Here is a 22,534-nt window from a genome sequence, read left to right as displayed (position 1 = left end):
TATATGAACATTATACGTACTGTTTCTTACAGCCTCCACACTGCTATAAAAATCTTGAGCTTCTCAGTGACAATATAATCCTCTTTGGAATATTTCAAATGCAAACATTGTAAAGATAAAAATCCATCATCCCATAGCAACATCATGTATTTCCTTTAACAGCCTACCTAGTTACACAGTGAGTAACATCTTTTGTGGGCCCTTAAATAAATGCACATGACTTCAGTGCCAGGATAAACGTGACATCATCACATCACTTTGGGAAAAAATAAATGCTTACAGTATTCACTGAGTTTCATCTCACTGTTCACTGGGCGTTGCCCTTTTATGCCGAGAAATGCTGCCAAACTCCCCTGCAGTAAAAGCATTATCAAAAGTCAGTAGCCTCATCATGATAATTCTTCAACATTCATCATACCCTGCATTTGGGCAATCCCATAAATGTTTGTGTATGAAACCACAATGAAAATTAAATCTGTGTCTTACAGCAGGATGACCCTATTGTGGTAACAACTCCACCCCAACAACTTCTTTTAACTCAAGTTTTTAGTACTGTTTCACATGATAAAAATATAGATAGGAAAGTTGTGTAACTCAGGTAACACAAAAACTCCAAGTACTTAATGCAGCAACAGAATGAATCAGGCCAGGCAATGCTATTCAAGCATTTGGGAACAACACCGTGGCTATAAAGCTGACATGACACCACAAAGGTCTTGATAAAAATGTTTGTTGCAATGCCCTGAAAGCTTTTAGAGAAGCAAGCAATACATTTATTCTGCTCTCAGCCCATTTACTTGCCCTTCTCAACTAAGATTTTCATATATATCAAGGTTTCTCAACCTTGGCAGCTTTAAGATGTGTGGACTTCAACTCCCAGAATTTGCCATCCAGCATGCTGATTGATATATAGGGTGAAACAGAAAGATATGTTTGGGCTAGCTATCTGTCTCAAATCTTGCAAATGTGAAATTAAAAATGGTGTAATTCATACACCTCTCTTCAGAAACAAGCCACCCAAGGTGGATGGGTTTGACTGCCATCAAGGAAGGGAGTAAGCCTGAAGCTTTGTTGTGTCACGCTGAACTTCCTAACAGGTACCAGCCAAAGCACTATCCCCAGATGTAACTGAAGAATCCACACTTAAATATTCCAGAGTTTTATTTGTTGAAAATCTACAATGAAATATTAGCAAGATAAAAAAAAAATCCTTTTAGTTTTGGAGTGAAGGTAAGTAAGGCAGAAAATTTTTGGCATAAGCCTACTTGATGTGCAAGCTCTACTATAAATACGTCATTAATTTTCAGTAAAGAAGAATGATGTTGCAATTTTCCATCATGAATAAAAATACTCATAAGCTCCCTCCCTGGTATTTTTGCAATTTCAACTACCCAATCCAGTTAAAGCCAATTTGCTAGCACAGGCCTGTAACAACAGTAGCATCAAGAGATCTTCATGCAGTTCATGATAGAGTAACATGGAATGTAACAGTGAGTATAAAATAGGAATATACTATCCCTTTGTTTGCATTTCTACAAACAAGGCCCAACATTTAGTTCCTCCCTTTTTCCCAGTGATACAAACCTACCTGTGGAGCAAACCCAAAATACCCCTCCCCAAATTTCTCAGCCACAGCAAATACACCTTCTAACGCTAAATGCACAACATATAAAGGAAACCAAATTCCTCCGTTTAACAGTTAAGCTACCAGATCTGGATTGCAAATATCTGGACAATCACTAGAAGGCAGCCAAAAAAAAAAAAAAAGACTCAAATTCTCTACCATCCTCTAAAAGCCGTCTGGATTTTTTTAAACAGCCCTGATACCATCTGCAAGTAAAGCCACAATCTGGACAAACAGAGCAGCTTCAACTGATACAGAAGCCCTTCCTTGCAGCATCCCAGTTCTCAGTTTTACGGGGGTGCGGGAAGTGGAGCTACTTCAACATCGATTTCGAGCGAAATTTTTTCCAATTCCCCTCCTTCGCCAACGGGTTCTTGCAAGACGGCTTCCTCTCACACCAACCCTCCCTTGCAGGCCGTTAGGTAGCAAAGGAGCGCCGCGTCGCACACACCGCTGCCCCTCACGCCACAAAAATCAGCAGCGGAAAGGTCAACCCCAGACCCGCGAGTTACTTCGCCGCCGCCCTCGCAGACCTGCCTCAGAGGCTCCCGACCCACGACTCCCTCCTCGCCTCCCGGGGCCCACGTTAGGCGTTCTGCCTCCCCCCCCCCCCGAACCCCCTTGTTTTTGCAACCTCCTGCTGCTACGACCCTGCAGGTAAGCACGGGCGCGCGCAGCGCCCTGGAGCCGAAGCCTGGGCACGCCTCACCTGACGGCGACTCGGACGGAGCTCTCGTCTTGGCCGGTCGACATGGTTCAGAGGCTGAAGCAAACGCAAGCTCGGAGACAAGAGCAAACCATGGAGTAAGAGGCTTTGAAAAAGACCCGCAAAGCCAAACGGGGAGAGAAGGGGTGCCTCTCAGCGCCCCCAAAACACAGCCCTGCGCACCACGAAGGAGAAGAGGGGCGCTGCACGTTTTAAGGGGGCGGCGGCTTCAGCTTCACCTCCACCGCCACCACCTTCGGCTCTCTCCAGCCATTTTAGGTGACTGCCTGAATGAATAGATAGCGGCAGCCGCGGCGGCGAGTTTCCCACTCCGCCCACTCTCGTTCCCGGGCGCTCGGACTACCCGAGGGGCCGGGCGTTTGCCCCGGGATTTCTGCAAGCCACCGCTGCGCACCAGCAAGCTGCAATCGGTCGGCGGCTCTCGCCCAGCAGCGGCTCCAGCTCCTCTCTAGCCGCAATGCGAAACCAAGCCCCTCCTCCCGCCGCTGCCTCGGTCTGCTCGCTTTGCGGCGTCCCGGCGAACGCGGCCATCGCCGTCGCCGCTCCTAGCAGGGCGGAGTCACGCGCTTGCCCTTCCGCGCTGGCGCCGCGGGCGGAGACGCCGAGCTCGCAGGTTCAGCTGGAGCTGCTCCGCTTTGAGGGGCGAGCGAGGGCGCGTGGACCGCGCAGCGGCCTTCTCTTTTGAGAGAGAAAGAGGCTGCTATCGATTTTTAGCCTTTTCTCTCTCTCTCTCTCTCTCACACACACCCCCATTGGAGATCACTACCTTATTCTCCATGGTCTACAAACTACTATACTGGTAGTTGTTGCAACAGGTGGCAGCAGCTAGTTGACCTTGGCTGATCTCGGAAAAAAACTAAGCCGGGCCAGAGCTGGCTAAGAGTAGAAGGAGAGACCACAGGAAAATCACAGGGAGTCAACAATATCATGGAAGAAAAGAACAAATGACTTCCCTAATGCTGCCAAGAAAGCTTCATGGGTGCACCATGAATAGAGTTGCCAGATGTCCAGCAAAAGGAGGACATGTCCTCTTTTTTTCTTCTCATGGCCTCTGTCTGGCAGCCATAGCTGTAAAATCAAATATTGTCTGGCTTTTTGAGTATCTTGGGTTTTTTTTAAATTTTGGACTGCTTCAAACTCTCTTATATTGTGACCTCATAAATTGTCTGCTGCTTTCTTTCCCTTGTCAACAGACTCAACTGCCTAGATTTACATTATTTAATTGATTTCCTGATTCCAGCCGTCGGCTTTAATCCAGCCCCTTCAAATCTACGATCGCTATAATTGAAGATCAGTGACAATACATTTCTGTGGAGAAATTTGAAAAGTGCATTCTCAATTCTATATTATCACTAGCATATGTTCTTGTAAATAAAGATTTGTTGAAAAATATTGAGACTGAAAAACCTATTACTGGAAAAAATACTATTACTAGTAATACTATTACTATTACTAGTAATAATATGAAAGGTAATTTCATATACGTTTAGGCCTAAGTACATTTTTTTGCAGTTTGTCACTCTAATTTTTGTCCCAAATGCCAATAAACAGTATGTTTTCCTTTTCCTCCATTTGTCCTCCTTTCCACTTGACCAAGTCCTCCTTGTTCAGGTATCTGGTAACCCTAACCATGAAGTCATCAAAAACTTTCCAGTAATCTCATCACATGGATTTGTCTTCTGCTTGTATTTCCCTCTACCGTGTAAGCATAGTCATCTTTTTCTGGTCTCATCTGCTCAAAAAATCAATAGGGAATTCAGAGAATGCTCAGTATATGTTCTAATTCCAGATGTGTCCAGTGGCTTAAGCTTTCTGTACTTCAACCAAAAGGTTCACACATGCACACAAAGACTGAATTTTTCTATAAATATTTGAGCAAGAGAGATGAGTTCCCAATATTAGATATTATTAACTTTATTACAGTCAATTAGACCAGTACAATATTAAAAGAAAGAGAAAGACATGAAATATGTCCAATCCAAATAAGGGATGTATTAGATATATTAGACCTGTGCTTAGATATATATCTGTGATTAGATATAATTAGACCTGTGCTTAGTATATAGTAATTCTGAGCAATTTCTTTTTATCTACTTTCTAAGCAAAACCCCAGGAAGTCTGGAGAATCTTAATGTTTAACAAATACATTCTGACATAATGTGCAAGGTTTATGAGATTCAACTCTTTAGATAGCAGTAGTACTGGTATATTCAAAAGCAATTCCTGTTAGGTTCAGTGTATGTCCCCCAATAAGCATTCAAAGATGTTTCCCCCAAAAGATTAAGGACCTCCCATAACTTAATGTACCAGAGGATCTGTAGCTTTTATATTTTTCTATTTGGTCAATTCTATTTCTTTTCAGATTCTCACCTGTTATTCAGGTTAGCATCTTCAATTTCAGAGGGTGCAGAAAGATTTTCCGCATCGGGTTTTACAGGTCTACGATAATAAATTTTATTTATGTATTTATTTATTTGATTTCTAAGGCAACCCACTCACCAAGCTTAAAAACATCAATATTAGAGCAAACGACCAAAAAATTAACATTAAAACTGTAGGCCAGCTGGATCTTGGGGGAAGAATGCAGTTTCTAAGGGCAGGCACTGTAAATAAGAATAAGATAAAAAAGGAAGAGGGAGGGAGGGAGGAAAGAAGGAAAAGAGGAAAGAGGGAGGAAAGGAAGGAGGGAGGGAGGGAGGGAGATTTCTGATGCTCCCTGCCAGCTTCCCACAAGCAAAGTCAATGGGGAAGCCAGCAGCAAGTTGCAAGTCGCTCATACTCTCACTGCTTTTTTGCCCTTGGTCATTTGGTTTCTCTGTTTAGGTAAGGAAATGTCTCTGAAACAATGACCCATTGGCTCATGGGTTGTCTAGTAATCCTTAGACTCCCTACATTCTAATATACACTAATAACTTTGCATGAAAAAGCCAAGGGACTCAATACAACGTAATGTGGCAAATTAATTATTGGAAGTCCCTGTGGTTTTAAAAGAAAATTAATCATTTTCACAAGAAGATCTAAATCTGAGTATCTGACTTTCAGAAGCTTTCCCCGTGCCATTTTTAGAATTAAAATCTTCCTAAAATTTGTCTTTAGGAAGAGCCACATGAAAACTTACATTTGCCTTTTTTTGTAGTTGTTTTGCCAGATAGGGTAAATGACCTTTCAGGGTTGTTCCTTCCTTTAAAATGCTGGTCCCAGTTTCATTCAGATATAGATGCTGCATCATAATAGGTAGTTAAGGAATGCCTCCCTTAAAAATATATTTTAGAGGGGTAGTTATGTCAGTCTGTTGCTGCAAAAATAAGGTTTTTTTCAATACCTTAACTCATTTATATTTGGATTTTTGGATGGTGGTTCAGAAATAGAAGCTGATGGTTTGAGATTTTTATTAAGCATATTTGGTAGTGCAATTATTACATTTTCATGCTGATAAATACATCCAGGCCCTCCATTTGTTCCATATTTTTTCACAGTGTGAAGAATGTGAGAGAGAGCATGTATTAGTAATATGTACATCCTATTAATTTGGGAGATGTTGTACAGCTATTGTGCAACAAATGCTCATCAATCAGCATGTGTGTTTTAACAAGTTACTCGAAATTTGTTCTTGGACTGTGTTTTAATAATTTCTCCTTTGTTTACCAGCTGTTAGTCCTGCAACCATATCAACCAGAAGGAGAAACATCAGTAAAAGCAAAACAAATATCTAATACATGAAATCCATAATAGATTAAAATATATAATAGTAAAATGAGATAGTACCGAGTTTAATACTGCTATAAAATAGTTATGTATCACTAATATCATAGGCCAGATTCATGTGAGACCGTCCCCCCTACATGATACTCCAATCTGTTCTATATATCGGGCTCTCAACTGAGCTGCCTTGTCCACGAACCTGGCAGTCCTACTCACAATAAAGATATTTGTGCCCGAGAGAAAATAGGATAATCTGTATTTGGAGTCCCAATGGACTGTTCTTTTCAACAGAGGAGACAGATGATTAAGCCTAAGTGAGTCATAAAGTTTGCAGTCGAACAAAACATGGCCAATATCTTCTATAGCTGGGCCCCACAGAGACATAGCCTCTCATCATAAGGCACATGATGAAAACGACCATATTTGACCATGGAGTCCAGTAATTCGAACCTAGCTCTAGTGTAGGCCCTTCTCAGATTTTGATTTAAACTCATCAATAGATATTTTTCAGAATTAAAGGTAATTTTGTTCTTCGCCAACCATTTTAATGACCCATTTTTGGCCAATTCCTCCATGTCCAATTGGGCACTGATATCCAGGGCTCGCTGTTTAAAAATATCCTTTGCCTGTGAAGAATTTGTGAGTACCTGTTGGGTAGAAAGCCTGTATTGTGAAATAACTTTAGTAAAGTGTTTTAACCAAGATATGGAGAGGTCCATACTTGCTTGTTCCATCAGGCATAATTTGGGAAGCCTGTCATAATCCATTAAATGGACTCTCTGCCAATAAGAAAAGACCTTTATTACTGACTGGCTCTGTATAGAATGGGTACCTGTTTCCGCTCTGATCGCGGGGGCTGATGTATTCTTATCTATCCCCAATATGTTCCTTAAAAAACGTGTCTGGACGTGATCAAGAGTGGCTGGTTTTGCAAGGCCCCACACTTCCACGCCATAAGTCAGCATTGGGACTATTTATAATTATACAGTTTTAATAAACTTTTGACACGGACCTCAACCCTCCCTGCTGTCCTTCGGAAGTGGTGTTCCCAGGCTCCAGTATCAGTAAAAACCACTCCCAGATAGGTAAAAGAATTCACCTGTTCTATTGGCTCCCCCTTTATCTGCCAATTGTATTTCACTCTCTTTTTACTAAAAACCATAACTTTAGATTTGAATTTATTTATAGTTAGAGAGTTAGAAACACAGTAATTATTTAGCTTTTTCAAGAGTCGTCTCAGACCTATTTGAGAGTATGCCATTAAAACCATATCATCTGCATATAAAAGCACAGTTACAAAGGTACCATGAATTTTTAGCATGTGTGTGTGTGAGGTACACAGGAATCCTGGCATATCATTTATGTAAAGATTAAAAAGCATTGGAGCTAGGATGCAACCCTGCCTAACACTTCTATGAGTGGGGATGCTCTTGGTTAGAGAGCCATTTACGCCAGTTCTAACTTTTAGATGGGTATTTGAATAAAGGGCCTTTACCAGGAATAAGAGTCTGGGCTCCATATTTAAGTTATTCAGTTTCTTCCATAAGATATTTCTGTTTATGGAGTCAAAAGCTGCGGTTAGATCTATAAATGCAGTGAACAGTTTATTGCCTCTAGCCAGTTGTTTTGTAATAAGATGGTATAAGATGAAACAATTGTCTAATGTAGAGCGATCTGGTCTAAAACCAGTTTGTTCCTCTACAAGGAGGTTTGTCCTAATTACCCAATCCTCTGTTTTGCCCAAGAGGTGTTTAGCATACATTTTTGCTACAATTCCAATGAGACTTATTGGCCTATAATTTTGAGGATCAGATTTGTCTCCCTTTTTATGTGTAAGGACAACAGTTGCAACTTCCCACCCTACTGGAATAGTTCCTGTGTTATTTATGTAAGTAAACAGGCCTGCAAGTAATGGGGCCCACCAGTCAGTATGAGTTTTAAAGAGTTCTGGAGGTAAAAAATCCTCTCCTGGTGCCTTATTAGGTTTCAAGCATTGGATAATGGATTTAACTTCAGCTACTGACACAGGGGGCCAAGGAGGGAGGTTTTCAAAATATGTGGGCACAGTTAGTCTCTTTTGAGGGAAGCTTTGATTTAAATCTGTAAACATGCTTGTATAAAAATCCTCCCAATCTAAGGCAGGTATAGAAATATCAAATTGGAATTTGCGTTCCTTCAGTAGACCCGAAACGGAATTCCAGAAAAAAATAGAGTTAGTTCCTTTTGCTGAAAGTTCTAAATCTGCCCATAATTTAGCAGTATATAGGGCTTTTTTAGACGTAATGATTTTCTTATATTCACGCCTAATTCATAGCATTCTAGAATGAATTTTTATGCTAGGATATTTCTGGGCCAGTTGCATTGTTGTTCTCAAATGTTTTCTGGAATGTAAACAGTCGGAATCAAACCAGTTTGTACTGGATTGATGATGATTTCTAATAGGAACTTTATCAATTAGGAATTTCCTCAACGAGGTAGTCAAATTGGCGTATTGTATCAGGATCTTATCTGGGCTTTGGTTGGGGGTAGAGATAGAGTTTCTCCAGGACTGGGCCTGTTCTGAGTTTAGAAAGATAGATAGCTCCTTAGTATCTACCTTAGCCCACCTAAGCCTTTTATTCTGCCTAATTTCAATATTTGCTAATAGCCTCTTGTCATGTGGCATAGATGGTCTAGTGTCCGATCTGGCTATAAAACAAACTGTAATCGGCTGATGATCACTGTCCTCTCTCGCGTGAGCTTGAATGTCTGAAAAGAGCCCGGACTTGTTTCGTGAGACACAAATGTAATCTAGGACACTGCTGGCATTCCCTGAATGATATGTGAAAGGATATATAAAGCCAGAGTTCTTACCCCCTAAGATATGAAGATTACATCTGTAGACTAAAGACACCAGACATGAACCCGCCATATTCTGTTTGGGATCTCTGGACCACCAGGGTAAATTACTAGTGAGGTATTCCTCAGGAATAACTCCCATTCGAGCAAAATCAAGTAAAGAAGCCCCAACTCTGGCATTAAAATCTCCCACTAGAATTACAATAGCGTTGGGATAATTAGAATTTATCTTCAACACTAGATTTTCTAAATTCACCCATAAATTAGGGGAAAAGCGAGGGGACGTATAAGATGGCAAATAGATGTTCACTAAAACTACTACTGCGGCTTCATATAGAAACTTAACCGCTAGGTAGAAAGGAGAATCAAGTTCATAATCCAGTTCCAGACCTTTCCATCCCAGTTCAGCCTTAATAAGGATAGATAACCCTCCCGAAGCCCTCCCTTTAGTCTTGTATTTCACTGCAGGGACTGACCAGGAATTAAATCCTGGTATGTGAATCTTTTCTTCCTCTTTGATCAGCCATGTTTCTTGAAGGGCTATAAAATCGAAGCCAGAGAGAAATTCCATCAAGTCTCCATCCGACATTCAATTCTTCCAACCAGCGATATTCCAGGTCAGTAGATGAAGAAAGTCCTTGCTGTTATTGTCGGTAGGAAGCTCGGTTATAGTCTTAGAGTTTTGGGTTATAAAATATGAGACTTTTAGTCAATCAGCAGAAGTGATATTATCTAGAATGCCTTCTGTATCAAAGAAGACACACTGATTTGCATGTTGTCTATCTTCTCCATTGTCATGTTGATGGCAGGGTGCCATCGAGGCTTGAGGTGCCAGGCAGTTATGATGAAGTACTTTAACAGGTTGCGGGGTCAGAGTGATATCAGCATCCAAGAGAGACAATTCCCCTCTAGCTGGTATAAATATTCCTGCCTTAGGTTCTTTCCATGCCTCATTTTGTACTTCTTCATATGCTAAAGATCTGACACATGTAGGGCTCATTTGTAAGAACATTGTTCTGGAGGTAAGATTCTCAGGGCTCAAACCTTCTCCATCGCCAGCATCTATTGATAGCATAGAAGATACTGAGTTAGTCCTTACTTCCTCCTGTCTTTCTGCCTGAGAATTATTATCACTTACAAAGCTGATTATATTAGAAGGCGTATTTTCAAGGAGCGGCGGAAAGATAGAGGGAGCTACTCTTGATGCCTCTTTATTAGACTTTTCCAGGTTTGTATTCCTTTTTAAAATAGAAGGTGATTCCACATGAGAATTTCTTGGGTGAGCACTATTTTCTTGAGCAGTTGGAGAAACCAAGTCTATTAAAGGTTTTACCACTTGTTGTGTTGTTGCCAGTAGATCTTTCAGATTATCTATCCTTTTTATAATTTCCAATTGTTCAGCATCTGGAAGATTGCTAAAAGAATTAATCAGATTCGTCTCTACAGAATCTTAAAAGGGTTGATTTACCTGGGGGGATATAGGCTGTTTATTCAGACTTTCTCTTCTCAAGAACAGTGGTGAAAGAACGTCCTTGGGGCCACCTGCTTTACCTTTACTAGCTTTTAAAACATAAGCACTCCTATCACCAGCATGAGTTATTAGAGGTCTAATTCCTTCTGTGTGAAACACACGAAGTGGAAAAATATCAAATTTACTTAAAAAGGTTGTCATTTTAAACAACATGCTGGGGATGCTAGGATGTTTAAATGTTAAAAAAAATCATTTAAACACCTTCCTTGATGGCAGCCAATTAACAGATTGAAGGTCAATCAGCTGCCTTTCGCAGCGGAGAAGCTGGGAGAGGGAAAGAGTAACTGTGCTTCTGGAAGCCCAACTTCCTCTGTTTACTCTGTTGTTTGAGACCTGTAGAGTAATTTGCCTTGGTTGTAAAATGTAATTGGAGTTCAACTGCTGTTTTTCTAAGGTTCCCTGCAGGGAATTTGCTTGACTCTCCCTCAACTCAGAATGTGACTTCAGACCTCTAAGTTTGTTTCCTGGCCTTGTATTTGTATCCAGGTACGATTCTTCCTTATTAAAGTCTGCTTTGGAAGTGCATTTATCTTTGGAAGTATTTATTTTGTCTGCCCCAGCATTACTGTTTGTATAAGTACTCTTGAGCTTAATTATCAGCAATTTTAAAGAGTCTGCTTTGTTGTTAATTGTAGTTAGAAGCTCAAAAATTGAGAGAACTGTTTGGGCTGTCAGCAGACATTGTCTCGTTACAAAGTCCGTAACATTTTCATTTTTCAGGTTTTTCAAATCCTCCCCCTCTTGCTGTATAAACTTTGCAGCCGCTGGACAAATGGCTGCAATCTGTGAGGGAGAAGCTTCCCCAGGAATAGAAGCAGAGAGATCTAAGGATTGCAAGCTCTCTCTTTCTTCTTGTAAGTCCCATTCCAGGTGGTCATATCTATTTACAAGACTATTTAAAGAATAGGAAGGTTGATTACTTACAGCTGGTGGCGATTTTCTCTTTAAGTAATTATCCACTTTAAGCTCTTTGAATGGCTTGCCCGAAGTCTGTGAAGCTGATTGTGAATGATTCCTCTTTTTTCTTTTCCCCATAGCAGAATAAAATTCCTTAAAAGTCGCCTTTTAGCTCACCCATCTTGTATATCCCCCATATCGACTGGATTCGTTGAAATCTCCAACTTCTTTAGATGGGGGTACTCACAGGTATATACAGTGGTACCTCGGTTCACGAACTTAATTCGTTCCGCGACTCTGGTCGCGAACCAAATTGGTCGTGAACCGAATCAAATTTTCCCATAAGGTTCAATGTAAATACGGTTAATCCGTTCTGACCCCTCCGAATTTGGTCGCGACCCGATTTTTGATCGTGTCCCGAATCAAATTTCCCCATAAGGTTCAATGTAATTACGGTTAATCCATTCTGAACGATATGTTGTTGTTTTTTTAAACCGCAAAAATATGACACAAAGTACAGTATGAAGAGAGAGAAAGCTAACCTTGCTCGACGCGACTTCTGGTGTGGAGGACAGGAAGGCGGGTGGGGAGGCGGTTACTGCTTGGAGAGAGAGTCCCCCTCCCTACAGGAAGCCGCGACCACGTGTCACGGGAGGGAAAATGGCCGCGGATCCTGTTCATCACCCGATGCGGAGTTCGCGAACGGAGGCAAAATTTTGCGACCAGAGCTGTTCGTGAACCGAATTGTTCGTGAACAGAAGCGTTCGTGAACTGAGGTACCACTGTAAATTGATTCTCGCTTAAACTGCGTGGTAGGCTAAATTGACATTAGGCCACAGTTGTCTCATCCAAGCAAAATTACTTAGTTAAAATAAATCCAGTAAAAATAAGACCGTTAAAAATTTTAAAACTATTATTAAGATTGGCTGGTGTGGGTCTTCCGGGCCGTTATTATTAATATTATTAAGATTAGTAAAATTTAACTGACAGGCACTCCAAAACATATCAGAGGAGCTCAGTTAGCTTAAAAAAAAACAACAAAAATATCATAGGGAGCTCAGGAAAGAAGCTGCTGCTCCCTCACCTTCCTCCTTCGGTCTCCCCTACCAACTGTTAATTCACAAAGTCTGTTATGTAATGTATTATTTCAAAATGCATTATAGTTTTCTTAAGGAAACTTTTAAGTTTCGACATGTATTAAGTCAGTTTGGTTTTGCTGGATCAAGTACATTAGGACTATAGCCAAGCTACTTACTGAATGTCCTCAGCTTCATAGGACTTATGTAACACTGTTTAAATATCTCAGGGAGCTTTACAAATACTTAAGCCTGCACTTTTTTGCACACTTTATAAAAGTGCTAAGATTTATGTGTTACAGCTCCATTTTTTTTTAATCTATGGATTTCATTAACTGAAGAGAATCAGATATGGTTCCTTCTGTGTTTTTAATCACTGTGTATCCCTTTATCAAATAAAGCTATTGCAGTCACTTTCTTTAAATGTCAAGAAAAACTTCTGACCTTGAGACTTGGTAACCTGAATATTAATGATGCAGATTAGCTTTTTAGATATCATACATCGTCCTGAGGTGGTTTAAATAGAAGGCTACAAAATGCAAATAAAGCATACCAATAATACAAATACAGTTCTGAATTCATAACCAATATGAAATTTTTGGTATCCACTATGATTTCCGAATAAGTAAATTTGAGGAATATAGCCAAAAAAAATTACCTTCAAACCTCTTGACATTTATATCAGTATTTAATAATAAAAGTTTTAATTTGTAGTGTTCTACCAATCAACTTCATTAACTCTCTCTTTTTAAATACAAATAATTAATAATATCTTTGTTTCTGAGCAGTTCCAATTATCAACTATTCATTAAATGCTTGGATCTGCAAAGATAGGAAAGTACAATGCAAGAAAAGATAATTGAGACCAAATGCTGTTGAAATGAGGAGACTTGATTAAATCTATAACCTTACTTTAAGACTGTGCACATTTATTTGGAAGTCTGTTTAATTCATGAGACCTAATGGTCCTTTGTTAGATCATTCCTACAGGTAAGAGTAGAACCACTATAAGAGAGTGCTTTCAATTCATGGAAGTGGAATATAATGGCTGATAGTATCAAAAGCCATTGAAATTTCAAGCAGAATCAGTAGTGTCACGCTAATTCTGCCTCTCTATATTGATGTTACATATAAGTGTGACTGTCATTTTGTCTCCAAACTAGGCCAGAACACAGATTAATAAGGGTTAAGTTAATTCATATCCTCCCAGAAGATCTATAGTTGCACAAATACCACTATTTCAAGTCCATTGCCCAAATATATATTTATGACAGTATGGTGGTTGGTAGAAACCTCTGAGTCCAAGGATGCCTTCTTCAAAAGTGGGAAGACCAGTGCCTTTTTTAAGATGGATGACAATGCTCCATCATGCAAAGATACATTCATCATTCTGTAGATCCACTCAGACAACTCTCTTCGACTAACTCAAATAACTCAGTATGGGTAAGGATCAAAAGAGCATGCAGCAGGCTGAATAGCTACAAGCATTATGCCCAGCTTCACAGGTCTCAAAAATAGAAAATGATCCCATACAATTTGACTACATAGTCCAATGGATAAGAATAAAAAGAAAGGCTGTCATAAAGATAAGTAATTTCATCCTCAGTGTTTCTCACAAGTGAGTCAAAGCAGACCTTTTATGGGGTTAATAATGGGTTTTCTGAGGAAGATAGCAAGAAGTTGTTGACTATTCTAAATACACTAGCTTTCCTAGACAACTACTTGAGGATGCAAGCAACTCACCAGCAGAGCCATTTCAAATGATAGCCATTGCATCTTTCTTGGTGGTCTTCCTTGCCATGCATTGTTCAATCAGCTTCATAATGAGTCTTACATCACTTGTGCTCTTGCTTATTTCTTTGCCTGAAGTTCCACAGAAAGCCCAGGCTCCACCATACTAGATAAGGTGCTTAGGGACCATTGTGTCAATAGGACAATTAATGTATATATGTAAACCAAATTATACTGTGTATGATGTAATTAAATTAAACCAATTTAAAAATATGTAAACTTCATGGAAATATGTGTGAAAAAGATGATATTTTATCCAACACTATGTAAGTAATTGCATGAAAGATATTTCAGATAAACTCATTAGTGATGCACTTAGCTACAAATGCATACAACTTTTCCAGTTTCACCATTCTGCCTTTGCTAATTTGCTACAGACTTTAAATATTGTAAGCAATTAGAGCCAATAATGGTTTTGTGGTGTTCAGGTCTAAAAGGATTACACTGACTCACTGAATGATGGTTAGTATGACTAATTTATATGGTATAAATAACGCTGTTTGGTAGCTAATAAACAGCAAGGATATGCTTCTTTGGTTTCTTTGTTATTTTAATTCTCTTCTGTTCTTTCCACTGTGATAGTTCCACATCAATTCCCAAAGATTCCCTCAAATTGAATGTATTCCAGAGAATCCTCCTGACAAAGTGATTTTAAATCTTCTTGCACTTTTAACTGGAGAATCCATCTACCACAGCCTCATTGTAATCTGTATAAAGAGATGTTCACAAGTAGCATTCATGAGAATGCATTATGGAATAGCTTACACCAATGTTCCTGAATTTGGTTCCCTCCAGATGTTTTGGAATTACAACTCCCAAGTTTATGACTGTAGTTCTATGTTGCTGCTTAAACAAAATGCAAACAAATCCAGTTGTGGATCTTCTGCAGCTATATTTAGTTGGTTCTGTGAAAAAGCAAAAAGCCCCTTCCCCTTTGCAAGTAAAGCACTAATGCCCCTACATCAGCAATTTTCTACAAACATACATTTAAAGCTTTGGGAGCACCCATGAAATGCTTTGCACAATCTCTGCCATATGAAAAAAGAAGCATAAATTCAATTGCATCTGGAAAGGTAGCACTTGCTTAAATTTACAAACTGGTTTGAAGTCAAATTTTCCTCTTTTTAAAAATGAGGCATTGTAACAAAATGCCAGTGCCTCAATCCTTTTTGCTGAAGTGTCAGGAACCATTAAGATAACTTTAAAGGTGCTCAAGAAAAGTAGTGTATGTTTCAAAGAGCTCTTTCCTTAATTGTGAGAGAATGAGAGAGTGAGTGCAGTGGTATGAATCCATAACCTCATTAGGAATTGCAGTTTAAGTTCCTGAAATCCTGTTTAACAGTGAACAAAGAAGAAGAAGTAAAACAGAAATACTAGTGTGATGCACCAAATCAACGCAGTGTGCATTTTTTGATGAACCACATCAAATTTGTCCTTTGTAGTTTTAGAAAACAAAGCAGGTGGCTACCAGAAGGTTTGGAGGTGGTGCCTCTCAGTGGAAAACCCTTCCCAAAGATGCCTATCTGGTGCCTACATTATAGTCTTTTTTATATCAAATCAAGAGTTTATTTTCCCAGGTATAAGAGCCATTTTGTTTTAGAAAGTTACTTTTTTGTTGTGCGTCAGTGTGATTTCATGCTTTATTTATTACCATATTATTGCTGGTTCTGATTGTTATCTTACATATTGGGTTACTCCTTATGTTTCTTTTCATGTTTTTTATGTTATTTTCTTTATGATCATATATTTTGACAGACTGAATACCACCCCACAAAAACTTCTAGTTTCTAGCTGGATAAAAGTAACATAAATATCAGCAGATAAAAACCTGCATGGTAAAGTGAGCTGTCTTGAAAATTCTTGGGCATTTTGTAGAAGCTGCATAGCCAGTAAAAAATGGAAAAGGAGCAGTAGGTGTAGGTGGCCATGTCATAGGAGCTAATTAGAAGCTTCTCACTTTGGGAGAAAAAGACCTGCTTGCGAGGGGATTGCTCCATCTTTTGGGCACCTCAGTTCCACCAACAATGAATTGGTGGAAAAGTGGGCATAGCCAAAATCTTCACTTTTCTCATCCATGTGTGTTGGTCTATGATCACACATATATAGGGTGGTTGTTAAAGGATGAAATGCCTTAAGGCAGTGTTTCTCACACTCAACAATTTTCAGATGTGTGGACCAACTCCCAGAATTCCCCAGCCAGCATGCTGGCTGGGGAATTCTGGGAGCTGAAGTCCATACTTCTTCAAACTGCCAAGGCTGAGAAACACTGCCTTAAACAAGCACCCTTTCCACCACTAGACCCCCTTAAATGGGAAACTTCACACAGCCTCAACACATCACAGTAGTTTGGGAAACTACCAAGGCACAGATGATTGAAGTGAAGCTATTTCTATCCAAACAAGGTTATAGCATTGAACTACATTAGTAGAAAGTAATTAATGAGACAAGAAAACTTGGACCTCTAATGGTGGAGATGGATATAGAAATACTGCCAAACTATATTTTCTTCCTTCACGGTACACTCCTATTCATAACAGGACAGGTAAAAAAAATTCTTTTCATACCCTGTCTCCTTGTTTCTCTGTGTGTTTTTTACTATTTATTCTTTTTATTTATTATTATTGTTTTATTATTATTTACATTATGAGATTTATAAGCTGCCCTGTTGGTCCTCATCCAGTCTATTACTGGATCTCTTGAAAAGGAGAGATAGGCATAATTCAAGGAATGAATTGGGGTTCTATTTCCTTATTTTAAAACACACACTTGCAAACGAAAGATGTAACATCTGTCTGAAATGGAGAAGGAAGAAGAACCAATAGCTATCCCCAACTTCCTATTCACAAACATATTTCTATCACATATCCCTAAAGCAAGGACAACCTTCTGATATTCCTGCATAGGCTTAAAGTAGCTGCCTGGGAAATCTGGAAGTTATATCACCAACATATAAGGAGGACAAGGAAAACTGTTATGGGGGAGAGGGAAAGAAACTCATTGTCTTGTCTTGTCTTGTCTTGTCTTGTCTTGTCTTGTCTTGTCTTGTCTTGTCTTGTCTTGTCTTGTCTTGTCCTGTCCTGTCCTGTCCTGTCCTATACACTATATTATATTGTATTATATATAATAGAGAGAGAGAGAGAAGGAGATCCAAACTGTATTGTGGTTATAAGACTATAATTCATAATTAAAGAATTATGAAGGCTTTCTTCCACTTTGCCTGACAACTGTTAGCACCAAAGGATCTTCTGATTTTAGGGTCTGCAGTATGTGGTAGAGATAAGAAAACCTTCCTTGCTGATGTCTAACGGTTGTCCAGATTTTTGCACCCCAGATATGATGGACCTAGTATATAGGCAACTTCAAGTTTTATTACAAGCCCTTTGCATTCCTTTGTATTGGATGATCAATTAAATTCCCTTGATTCATTCTGCTTAGCTAACCTAAACTGTAATATAGTTTTTCTGTGATGTCTGGTTGGTTTAGTGTGATGTGTCAAGCCAGCCATTGCAGTTTGTGAATCATGAGTTATGTCTTTTCTGTAAAATTTGCCAGCAAGTAAGTTGCTCTTGGTTTGTTTCCTTTCTGTTAAAGGAAGCAGAACAAGTACTGTATGTCTCATAACGTAGTTGTCAGAATCCTCGCAAGATTTTATAATAGATTATTAGATGGCTAGTTTAAAAAATGGTTTTTTACATGCTGCAGTTCTGCCATTGTAAAAGGCGGGGGGGAGTAGGAATGAGAAACCGTTTAAAGCAGATGGCTCCTTATCACAAGCTCTGGCATACTCAAGGTCATACCAGCAAGGGAATCAGAGGACCAAGAACTAAGGGCGATGTGGGGGGGGGGGAAGTGAGAAAAACAGCTTTTGGCGTGCTTTTGATCGGTCTTAGCAATGCTTTGGATCTGTACACTTATTCTCAATAAATGAACTTTCTTTTGAATCAATATTGGTTGCAAGGAAAGTTACTGGATTTGGGATCAACAGGTGGCAGCTCGTTACAGTAGTGTGTTGTACAAACCCATCCTGTCTCATTTATGTCATATGAACACAGAAAATTACGACAGTTGGGGACAACATGTTTGATGACTATGGAAACTGTGTTGTGTGTACCTCTAAGTACCTTTTAATAATAATGATGATGATGATGTGTATGGAGTTTACCTAATATTGCTGTCTACTTTCTTATCTTTCTTTTTCCAGTTTGCTAACCTGTCACATTTGTTTTTATACTCTTGGAACAGGAATTACTCCTGTGGCCTCCATTGCCCTATTTGCTCCAAGCCCTTGAACTGAACATCCAGTATTACAAAAATGAAATTATCTTTTGAAAAGGTACTATACTGTTTGCAAGTAAATACATGCACTACAACATGTATTCAGTTGTGATATGGAAATCGGATCCATATCATATCAAACAGTGCTCACTACTTTTAAATGTAGAATGAAGCTATTCCCAAGAAAAGTGCAAAAGGACGTCTATTTACAGGCCGTGAAATTCTTAATGACATCTCACCCTTAAACACATGATCAGTTTTGTTTCTATCAACCCCTGAATTGTAGCAAGTCCTGCCTGTAAGATCAAAAGAACAAAGGGCAGAAGGCCAAGAGAGAATCAGCTCAGATCTGTTCTTATTAAATTATGTTTTTAATGATAGGCTGGGATATGAAAAACCCACATTAGTAAATGCACACGCTATTAAAGTGGGTGGAGTTGCTGTCATTACTACAAAATAAAAGGGAAACTGAAAAAGTAGAGTATTTGTACTTTATAAAAACATTGAGAAATAATATGAACAGAGTCAGAGGAATACTGTTGTCCATTTTGATGAGCAAAATGGGGAAGCTCTAAACGGAAGTGTGTTCATTCTCTTTCTTGTGAGTATTCATTTCAATGGCTTTTTAGTCAGCCCTGTTCAAAAGTAGCCAGATCATCTTCCATCCCATTGTTCTTGCACTGCTTCCAGCTAGACTGCCTAGGAGAAGATTCTGCATCAAGAATCAGACTACTAACTTTTGTTGCTGGAAGGAACAGAAAGTGAAACATAACAGTCATGATTTTTCTGTAAGCATGACTATGGGAAAAATCATTGCAGAGATGCTGAGAATCTGATGGTCCCCACAAGTTTCCATCCCCTATAAAGGAATCTAAAATCTCACATGGTCTGTAAATCTCTTTAGAGGTCTTCTGAGATCTCCTGCAGAAGTGTTAAAATCTGATAAGATATTGCCCAAAATGTTAATGTTGCCATATAAGATCAAGTTGATCACTGAAATCTGTCCATCCCCTGATTATTCACCTATTAAAAAAAAACATGTAAAATGTTCTGGAAAGTTTTTGGAGACAGGAGATACCCTGGATCCAATGTAGAATTTTCTATAAAATAAAAGGAGTATATTGTAATGTTATTTATGATTAGAGATCAGATAACCAAACAAATATAGATTTCAAAAATTAAGGCAATATAGAAAAGCAGCACAGGGTCTTTAGGAAAACAAGTGAAGGAAGAGAATCCAAAATTGAAGTTCAGTATGCTCCTGGGTAATTAGAGCGTCGCTGGGTGGATGAAGGGTGTGATTCCTTGTCTTTATTTTTCTGGTCTTCCTATCCAGGGCTTTTAGTTCACCTTGAGTCCAGTCCACAGTTCCAGTTGTACACAGGTAGTCCTTGGTTAACGACAATTTGTTTAACAATGGTTTGAAATTATGATAGCCTTCATCAAATCCTTCAGCAGACAGCTCTTTCACTCCATTGGCTTAATGACCTGGATTGCCTGGATTGCCTGGAGTGCCTGGATTGCAGTCGTTGAGTAAAGCAGTAACATAGGCTTAATGACCGCTTTCCTCCACGACCAAGATTCCAGCCCCAGTTGTGGTCGTTAGGCAAGACTACCTGAATCTAATGACTGGAATTGCCCAGGTGTTAATCGCCTTGATGGTGTTTCCGCCACTGACTTTGGACTTCAAGATCTTCTTCACTCTTCTGATCTATTCACTACTAAGCTTCTTCTTGACTGCAGTGTGTTTGATGTTTTCAGTTTGAAGGATGCCCAGGTATTTGTAGTGATCTTCATCCAGATTCTTGATGTTATTTCCATAGGACATCTTAAAAACAGTTTTAACTATTTTTCCCCTGTTGATGGTAACAGTGGCACATCTGTCCAGTCCAAACTCCACTGCAGTTAGGAGCTGATCTTTGGGCAGTTGTCGTTCTCCTCAGATGGAAAGAGCTTGTTTTCAACTAGATGCTGTTGGATTGCATAAGCTAGTACCCCAGTTAATAATTTCAAAGTTGTTGGCAAGCAGGTAATTGCCCTGTAGTTGCCTGGTGTGACCCCTTTTGCAGGATCTTTCATTATCAGGTAGGTTTTGCGAGATGTTAACCAATCTTCAGTTTCACCTCCTTGTAGTATGTTGTTAAACTGCTTGACAATGAGTGGGTGCAGAACAATCAGATGTTTCAATCAAAAACAGGCAGTTCATCTTCACCTGGTGCTGACCAATTCTTGATCTCCCTTCCTGCATCTAAGGTTTTCAGTTATAACTGTAGCTGTGAGTACCACAGCTTGTTTCTTGCAGTGAGCAGGTGCTTATATTTGAAATTACAGTACTGGCATCTTTTCTGGATGCTCAGTGATGATTTGCTTCAATTCCTTTCGTTTTTTAATTAGAAGGCTTTGGTCTTTCTGAGGAAAAGAATAAATATCTTCTGAGAATGATCATAATCATAATCATAATAACAACTACTACTACTACTATTATTACTACTACTACTTAATTTTGTATGTGCTTGACTTTTTACCATGTGCATGGGTTTCAGGGGTAGTGTTTGCGCAGCTCCTCTACTGCTAGGTCATCTGCATGGAAAAGAAAAGATGAGAAAAAGATAAGAAAGGAGGGAAGTTGGCAAATGGTAGGGAATCCTACATCTCTCAACAAAGTGGGAGCAAATGAATCACACAAAGATGTTGAAGTTGAATCTGAAGGGTACATAGCTGGAAAACACATACCCCATTTGCGATACAAAGCGTCGCTTTTGCCTTCCTTCCTTTCATGTTCCAATACCCTCACCCCCTCCCCTTAACATTCTAAATGAAATTACCTTCATTAATGAAACCGTAATGTTTTCCAGCATGCCATGCTTCCGCAGGAACTTGTGGAAATGCCTGCTGGACTTTTGTCAGCTGGAAGAGACAGAAAGAAGTGCATCGCACTGTTGCCGAGGTGTCTTGGAGAGTCGTTCCCCTTCTTCCCTTGGCCCATCGACACAAGCAAGACATCCATTCCAGGGATTCCCTCATCCACCATCAAGTGGAATGAAAGGAAAAGAAACTCTCCCCGCCCTTTTGTCCCAAGGGAGAGGTTAAATGAGCATGGATTCCCATGAGCAGCAGTGGACCCAAAGCCTACGGTCCATTTACTACGTATGTAGGCTTACTACGTACATTGATCCTAGGATGATGGTTCCCACAGTAGAGAAGCTGGTTCAAGATGGAGGAGAAACATCTCCAGCCATGGGGCTCAAAGTGCTGTGGAATTGACAAAGAGGACACCTTTGCTCATTTCCTAGAACCAAGAATCTCATTGCCAAAGCACGCCTGTGCAGTTTATGGTACATTCTTCTCTAGGCCTCTGGAGCCATCCTCTCCCTCTAACATTGCTCCAGCCTTTCTAAATCCCAATCTCCTTGGAAGGAAGAAGCTTTGGGACGGCATTTCCCAGCAAAGAACTCAAGGTCACTATGAACACTTTTCTTCTCATCTGCAATTCTGGCCTTGGAACATTACAGTTGAAGATGCCTGTTCATAAAGGGATCCCTGCGTGAACTAAAACAGCTCTTGTGAGAAGCCCATGTTCTTGTGGCACTTGATGCCTGTCCTTACGAACAATCAGTCCCTCAGCTATTCTTGACAATGGGATATTTAACAGGAGTTTTCACACGTGATTCTGTCAATGTTTGCATTGACCAAGTCTTCCTTCAAGCTCCTCCTGCAACTTCTACGTCCTTACCTTCAACATAAAAATGAAGTGCTCTGAGGTTGGAGTCTGCTGAAGAAGACCTCTGAGTGTGAGGCCGAGGGCCTCCTCCAGCAACTTCTTCTCTTCCTGAAAGGTAACACAGAGATGGTGGCGTGCACTTTTCCGGGATGTCTTCCCAGCCATGCTAAAACCAGAAAGCAAGCCCCCCAGAAATGTTGGAGAAGGTGCTACCTCAGGAACATCCTCATCTTTTCTCTCCATGGAGCCCATCCAGAGGAAGACCAAGATGTTGAGCAGCATGGATTCCACTGGTGGGTCCATGACTGGTGGGACCTTGGTGTCGGGACAAAAGAAGAAAGAGGCATCAGTG

General features: G+C 39.9%; 2 protein-coding genes across 11 annotated transcripts in view; both read right to left on the bottom strand.

Moving 5' to 3' along the window:
- KIF21A (kinesin family member 21A) overlaps window positions 1-2,912 on the bottom strand; it is a 106,035-nt gene extending 103,123 nt beyond the window's left edge. For 5 of the 10 annotated variants that reach the window (XM_088141619.1, XM_088141621.1, XM_088141622.1 and 2 more), the window contains exon 1: window positions 2,334-2,912. In XM_088141619.1, coding sequence (XP_087997745.1) covers window positions 2,334-2,377 — 44 coding nt within the window. In that variant the 5' untranslated portion in view covers window positions 2,378-2,912. Of the gene's footprint in view, window positions 1-280; window positions 354-2,333 lie in introns of all 10 variants that reach the window. The other 5 variants (XM_088141616.1, XM_088141617.1, XM_088141618.1 and 2 more) reach the window with 3 other exon arrangements.
- Window positions 2,913-18,850: 15,938 nt separating this feature from the next.
- LOC148215875 (uncharacterized) overlaps window positions 18,851-22,534 on the bottom strand; it is a 32,092-nt gene continuing 28,408 nt past the window's right edge. The window contains exons 6-11 of the mRNA XM_088141499.1: window positions 22,396-22,497; window positions 22,195-22,290; window positions 21,630-21,713; window positions 21,287-21,368; window positions 20,987-21,041; window positions 18,851-20,870 (exon numbers count right to left, since the gene is read on the bottom strand). Of these exons, the coding sequence (XP_087997625.1) occupies window positions 21,001-21,041; window positions 21,287-21,368; window positions 21,630-21,713; window positions 22,195-22,290; window positions 22,396-22,497 (405 nt within the window). The 3' untranslated portion in view covers window positions 18,851-20,870; window positions 20,987-21,000. The remainder of the gene's footprint in view (window positions 20,871-20,986; window positions 21,042-21,286; window positions 21,369-21,629; window positions 21,714-22,194; window positions 22,291-22,395; window positions 22,498-22,534) is intronic.

This window comes from Python bivittatus, unplaced genomic scaffold, assembly GCF_059951505.1.
Source record: "Python bivittatus isolate LINGU-HERP-01145 unplaced genomic scaffold, Pbiv_v1 ctg000330_np1212, whole genome shotgun sequence".
Taxonomy (NCBI): domain Eukaryota; kingdom Metazoa; phylum Chordata; class Lepidosauria; order Squamata; family Pythonidae; genus Python; species Python bivittatus.
This window is presented reverse-complemented; position numbering and strand designations above follow the sequence as displayed.